Raw genomic sequence first — 6,540 nt, forward strand, 5'->3', positions numbered from 1 at the left:
CACCCACCCACCTACCCACCCACCTATCCATCCTTTCCTTCCTTCCTTCCTTCCTTCCTTCCTTCCTTCCTTCCTTCCTCCATTCATCCATCCATTCATCCGTCCGTCCGTCCGTCCGTCCGTCCGTCCGTCCGTCCGTCCGTCCGTCCGTCCATCCATCCATCCATCCATCCATCCATCCATCTTTTCCTTCCTTCCTTAATCCATTCATCCACCCATCCACCCACCCACCCATCCATCCTCTCTCTCCCTCTCTCTCTCCCACTGTCCCTCCCTACTACCTGCCTACTTACCTATCAATCACATTTCCCTCTCAGAGGGACTCTTGGCAGTGTACAAATAAAAAGTTAAAAAGAAAAAACTGAATAGGCAAGGATCGTTAAAGTGGACATGAAATGTTCGTTAAGGGGTGGGGGGGAGGGCTTCCTGGGTGCCATCCCACCCCATGGTTCTCAGCCCGGTGACCAAGAATCCCTGGATGTTGTTTCTTTCCCATTATAGCAACCAAAAGTCACCTTATAAGGGAGGTGGGCGGCATAAAAATTGAGTAAGTAAGTAAGTAAATACAAAATAAGCTTTAACCCGGACGGCACACTTGAAGGCAGGCTCGGGGGTCCCGGCCTCCCTTACCTGCTGGCTGCTCTTGAGCACCTTGCTGTTCACCTGGCCGCAGGTCAGCTCACAGGCCACACTGGGGGGGGGGGGAGAGCAGCTCAGAGCAGCAGGAGGCATCGGATGCAAAGACCCCCACCCCCCACCCCAGCCGCACACAGCCCCAACCCTCCAGTCCCGCTCCAGGACGGAGCAGGAATTGGCCCTGCGTGGGGTGGAACAGGGGCCCCCTCCCCAGGACTCCAGCCGGGCCCCCCTTGCTTGCCCAAAGGGGGTCCCCATGCAGCCGCTCCCCCCCCGCCCTATTCCTCCCCAGAGGGGCCTTCGGGAAGGATCCCAGCCGCGAGACTCACCTCCTGCCGTCACAGCCCAGCAGGACCTGGGACCTGGACACCTGGACGTGCCACAGAGACTCCGAGGCGGCCACGTGCAGCACCATCACGTTGACCGAGTCCACGTGGAAGGAGCAGAGCTGGGGGGGGAGCAGAGAGGGGAGGGAGATGGTGGGCAGCGCCGGCCAAGGGANCCCAATTTCTTCCCAATTTGACACCCCAAGAAAGTTGGCTGGGAACTCTGGGATTTCTAGAAGACAGCACGATGGGTAAAGTAGTCTTCAACCAGAAGCGCAAAACTTCCCACGTGCATTTATTGTTTATTTATTAAGTTGAGAGGGATATTTCTGGCTGTCCCAGCTGGGTCCTCCCCAGAAGGCAACCAGGGTCCACCTCCTGAGGGGGGACTGCTCCCCAAGAAGAGTCCCAGGTGAGAGGCTGGGGGGCGGGGGAGGCCGCCCCTTTCAACACCCAGAGCCCAGAAGACCCCCAAGACGCCCTGGAGACTTACGGCACATCATTGTTCAGGAGCCTGCTGGAGATCCAGATGCTGTCAATCTCCTGAAAGAACAGAACAACAAGAGTTGGAAGGGACCATGGGAGGTCTTCTAGTCCAACCCCCTGCTTGCGCAGGAAACCCTAAACCAAGGGCAGGCAACCTGGGCTCTTTTTTGACTCGTGGACTTCAACTCCCAGAATTCCTGAGCCAGCATGGCTCAGCTTGGAAACCTCTCCCTTTCCCCAAGAGCCAAGGTTGCCTACCCCTGCCCTAGACCAAGGATATCCAACCTTGGAAATTGTTGACTTTAAAGACTATGGGGAATTCTGGGAGTTGGAAGTCCACAAGTCTTAAACCCAAAGGAACTTTTTCAAGAGACAACGGGATTTTCTTGTTGTGTCTGAAGACGTTTTGCTTCTCCTCCAAGCAGCTCGTCCTTTGGGACAACCAGGACCTGGACGACGGAGAATCTCCATGGACACAAGTCTTCAAGTTGGACATCCCTGCCCTAGGCCAGGGCTTTTCAACCAGTGGTACGGGGACCACCTGTGGTCCATTGGCACCTGGCAGGTGGTACGCGACCATCCTAGAAAAGTGGTAGCGGGGGAGGGGAATGAGCTGAACCGGAGGCAGCACCGCACAAGCCTGAGCCAGAGACGGCTGGAGCTGCAGGGCTGTCAGGGCTCAGCGGAAGCGCCAGGATCAGCGCCACTTTCCAGCTGATCGGCGCTTCTTCGGGGCTGTCAGGGCTCAGCGGAAGCGCCAGGATCAGCGCCAGGCTCCAGCTGGACCTCAGCACTGATCCTGGCGTTTCTGCTGAGCCCAGAAGAAGCGCCGATCAGCTGGACTGTTGCAGCCTCTCCAGGGTCTTGTGATTTACATTCCGATGTTTGGCAACCGATTCATATTTATGACGGTCACAGTGTCCCAGGGTCATGGGAAGTGACCAAAACCTGCTGCAACCACCCAGCAGACGGGGGGGGGGGGGAATAAAAACCAAACACCCCCCCACCCCACCCCCGCTGCCAATCCTCAACAGAAATGCTCACAACAATGAAAACCTCGGACAGGAGGAAGAGCGCGGCCGGGCGGGCAGGCAGGTGTCTTGCTCGGCTGTGGCTTGGGGGGGGCACTTTTTTCAGTGCCCTTGTAACTTTGAACAGTCACTAAGCGCACTGTTGTAAGTCGAGGACTACCTGTACTTTATCACTTTTTTCCTTTTGGGGGGGTCATCGAGTTTTTGACCCCTTGCTAGGCGACTGGTGGTACTCGGATGTTGCCATATCCTAAAAGTGGCACAATGGGTGAAAAGGTTGAAAAGCCCTGGACTAGGTCATTCCAGACAAATGCCTGTCCGGTCTCTTCTGGAAAACCTCCAGTGTTGGAGCACCATCAACTTCCGAAGGCAACGTCCGTTCCACTGATTAATGAGGGGGTTGGACTAGATGACCTCCAAGGTCCCTTCCAACATTATTATTATTATTATTATTATTATTATTATTATTATTATTATTATTATTATTATTATTATTATTATTAATAATAATAATTATTATGTAGATCAGAATAACAGAGTTGGAAGGGACCTTGGAGGTCATCTAGTCCAACTCGCTGTTTGAGCTGGAAACCTTATATCATTCCAGACAAACAGTTGACCAATCTCTTCTTAAAAACCTCCAGTGATGGAGCACCCACAACTTCTGGAGGCAAGGAGTTCCACTGGTTAATTGTTCTGACTGTCAGGAAATTTCTCCGTAGTTCCAGGTTGCTTCTCTCCTTGATGAGTTTCCATCCGTCGCTTCTTATCCTGCCTTCAGGTGCTTTGGAGAATAAGTTGATGCCTTCTTCTTTGTGGCAGCCCCCCAAATATTGGAAGGCTGCTATCATGTGACCCCTGGTCCTTCTTTCCATGAAATTAGGCCTACCCAATTCCAACAACCATTCTTCATATGTTTTAGCCTCGAGTCCCCTAATCACCTTTGTGGCTCTTCTCTGCACTCTTTCCAGAGTCTCAACATCGTTTTACATGGGGGGGGGGGCTACAGAGAACCTACACAACCCCTGTCCTGCAGAACAAATGATCACCGGCCCACCTTCCAGCACCCCAAAATAATCCTTGCCATAACAATGCAGTCGCTTCAACAGTGAGATGGGTTGGCACATACATGCAATAATAAATGAATAAATAATAGAATTATGGTGTCATTGCAGGGATCTGCCCAGAGGTGATTTAACAGCTAACCAGCTTATGTAATGTAAGATGTAATGATGGGAATAACTCCGCAGGGTCTGTGTCTCTTGAAGAGCCAGCAGGGTCTGTGTCCCTTGAAGAGCCAGCAGGGTCTGTCTCTTTAAGAGCCAGCAGGCTCTGTCTCTCTTTAAGACCCATCAGGGTCTGTGTCTCTTTAAGAGCCTTGGTATAAAGGGAAGGCTCTGCTGAGGTGTTCTCTCTCTTCCGTTGCCTGCTGTAACTGTGGTTTGTTGGATCCTGCTGTATTAGCACATGTATGTATATTGTTCCTGGTATATATTGTAGATAGTGTAAGATAAACCACCATTTACTATAGACCACTGTTTACTGTGTTTACTCCTGGCTTATCTCGCGCAATACGACCGTGCGCTCTCTCCCAGAGAGAGGAGAAACCCAGGGAGAGCTTGACCGGAGTTGGGTTAAGTCTTGCTCCTCAGGAGACAAGACGCTCCTTACTCACCACCGTCTGCTGCTCTTCTTGAAACTTCAAGCTGAGATTCTGGATCCCCCAAACCCAGAAGGACTGGATCTTCAGCTCGGCCTGGAGACGCCGCCGGCACCAGTTGGTAATCAGTATGTACAGGAGCCACCTACAGGGAGGACAGACCAGGGAATCCTTTAACTAACAGGGCCAGAAGGGGTCATTTAACTCAATGGCCAGACGCAGCTGCTCCTCCTCTCCTTCTCCAAACATAAAAGGGGCACATTTTGAACTCAGAACATGTCTGGAAAACAGCTTGAAGCACTGCCAATAAAAGGTCAAAGCAACTTTTCTCAACTTTGGCAGCTTGAAGATGAGTGGACTTCAACTCCCAGAATTCCCCAGCCAACAGAGCTGGCTGAGGAATTCTGGGAGTTGAAGTCCACCCATCTTCAAGCTGCCAAAGTTGAGAAACATTAGGTTAGAACAGGGTTTTCAAACTTGGCCCTTTTATGATTTGTGGACTTCAACTCCCAGAATTCCTCAGCTAGGCATGCTGACTGAGGAATTCTGGGAGTTGAAGTCCACAAGTCATAAAAAAATTAATTAACAGGATAACAAGAGTTGGGAGGGACCTTGGAGGTCATCTAGTCCAGCCCCCTGCACAAGCAGGAGACCTAGTTGTCCAATCTCTTCTCATGAAAATTTCTGCTCCTGCTTGAACAGGAGGCTGGACTAGAAGACCTCCAAGGTCCCTTCCAGCTCTAATTCTAATTCTAATTCTAATCTAAAAGCAAGGTGACAATAAACGATTGTCTATTCTATTCTCTATTCTATTCTCTATTCTCTATTTTATTTTCTATTCCATTCTATTCTAAATTCTATTCTATTATATATTTTATTCTCTATTCTAATTCTAATTCCAATTCTATTCTAATTCTAATTCTATTCTATATTCTATTCTATATTTTATTCTCTATTCTAATTCTAATTCTATTCTATTCTAAAAGTAAGGTGACAATAAACGATGCACAGTTGATTTTTTGCCCACCACTTTGTTTTCTTAATTCAGGACAGGTAGTCCTTGATTTACAACCATTCGTTTAGTGATCGTTCAAAATTACGACCCTGAAAAAAAAGCGGCATGACCGTTTTTCACAGTTACGACCGTAGCCGCATCCCCAGTCATGTGATCAATATTCAGGCTCTTCTTTGGGCAACTGACTCATATTTATGACGCTTGCAGCGTCCCGGGGTCATGTGACCCCCTTTTGTGACAAGCAATGGGGAAGCCGGATTCACTTCACAACCGTGTGACTAATTTAACTGCACTGATTTGCTTCACAACTCCGGCAAGAAAGGTCGTAAAACGGGGCAAAGCTCACTTAACAACAGCCTTGCTTAGCAATGGAAATTTGGGGCTCTGTCTGGTCGTAAACCAGTGTTTCTCAACCTTGACCATTTTAAGGCATGTGGACTTCAACTCCCAGAATTCCACAGCCAGCAATGCTGGCTGTGGAATTCTGGGAGTTGAAGTCCACATGCCTTAAAATGGTCAAGGTTGAGAAACACTGTCGTAAACTGAGCTCCACCTGGAAGCAACAAAGAGGCAGGGACAGGGAAGGGGAGCGCCCCCCCTTCATCTGCTCCAACTTTAGAGTAGCCTGGAGGCTGCAGGAACAGCTGTAGACAAGCCCAGACGGGTGGACTTCAACTCCCAGAATTCCCCAGCCAGCCCTGCTTCCTGGTCTTAATTATGCCGGCTGGGGAATTCTGGGAGTTGAAGTCCACCCGTCTTAAAAGCAGCCCAGGGGGGGAGACCCCTGCCTAAGCACCACCGGGTGCCCCATCTCCCCTCCCCACCCACCTTCTGCTCCCAAGCAACCCCCCCCTCCCTCCTTCCCGGGCTGGAGCCAGCCAAAGCCTGGGGGGCCAACCCCCTGCAGCCGGTGCCCCCCACCTCCTCCAAAGCCGGGGTGCCAGCAGACCCTCTGCACGCCCTCAGAGGCCCCCTCCTCCTCAGAGGCCCCCTCCAACAGGGGCAGTGGGGGGGGAGGACCCAGAGGGGAGGGGGGAAGAGGACCCACAGGTGGAGACAGGTGGCAGGAAGGGCGGGGGGGGGAGACCCTGGCCAGGCGCCCCCANGACGCGGGGGGGTCCCTCCGTGCCGGGAAGGGGGGGGCAAGCGAAGGGAGGGGGAGAGCCCCCCCCCAGCCTACCTGCCCAGGCAGAGGCCGCCCAGCAGCACCAGCAGCACCAGCAGGAGGGCGCCCAGCACAGGGACCGCCATGGGGGGGGGCGCGAGGGGGGCGCGCTCCAACCGCCCGTCACCGGCGGCGTCTGGGGCGGGGCCAGCGGGAGCGCGCGCGGAGGAAGAGGGGGGGGAGAAGGCGGAGCGGGAGCGGGCGGCCGTTCGGCGCAGCCA

At 52.5% G+C, this 6,540-nt stretch overlaps 1 protein-coding gene across 1 annotated transcript in view; it reads right to left on the reverse strand.

Annotated features, from left to right (window-relative positions):
- Window positions 1-6,405, reverse strand: part of LOC107300152 (protein KIAA0100-like) — a gene marked incomplete at its 3' end in the record, with an annotated part of 77,893 nt that extends 71,488 nt beyond the window's left edge. The window contains 5 exon segments of the mRNA XM_029286946.1: window positions 631-691; window positions 966-1,084; window positions 1,461-1,505; window positions 4,155-4,284; window positions 6,335-6,405. Coding sequence (XP_029142779.1) covers window positions 631-691; window positions 966-1,084; window positions 1,461-1,505; window positions 4,155-4,284; window positions 6,335-6,405 — 426 coding nt within the window.
- Between the last annotated feature and the right edge of the window lie 135 nt (window positions 6,406-6,540).

The sequence above is a fragment of the Protobothrops mucrosquamatus genome, unplaced genomic scaffold (genome assembly GCF_001527695.2).
Source record: "Protobothrops mucrosquamatus isolate PMUCROS unplaced genomic scaffold, P.Mucros_1.0 scaffold6267, whole genome shotgun sequence".
Classification (NCBI taxonomy): Eukaryota; Metazoa; Chordata; class Lepidosauria; order Squamata; family Viperidae; genus Protobothrops; species Protobothrops mucrosquamatus.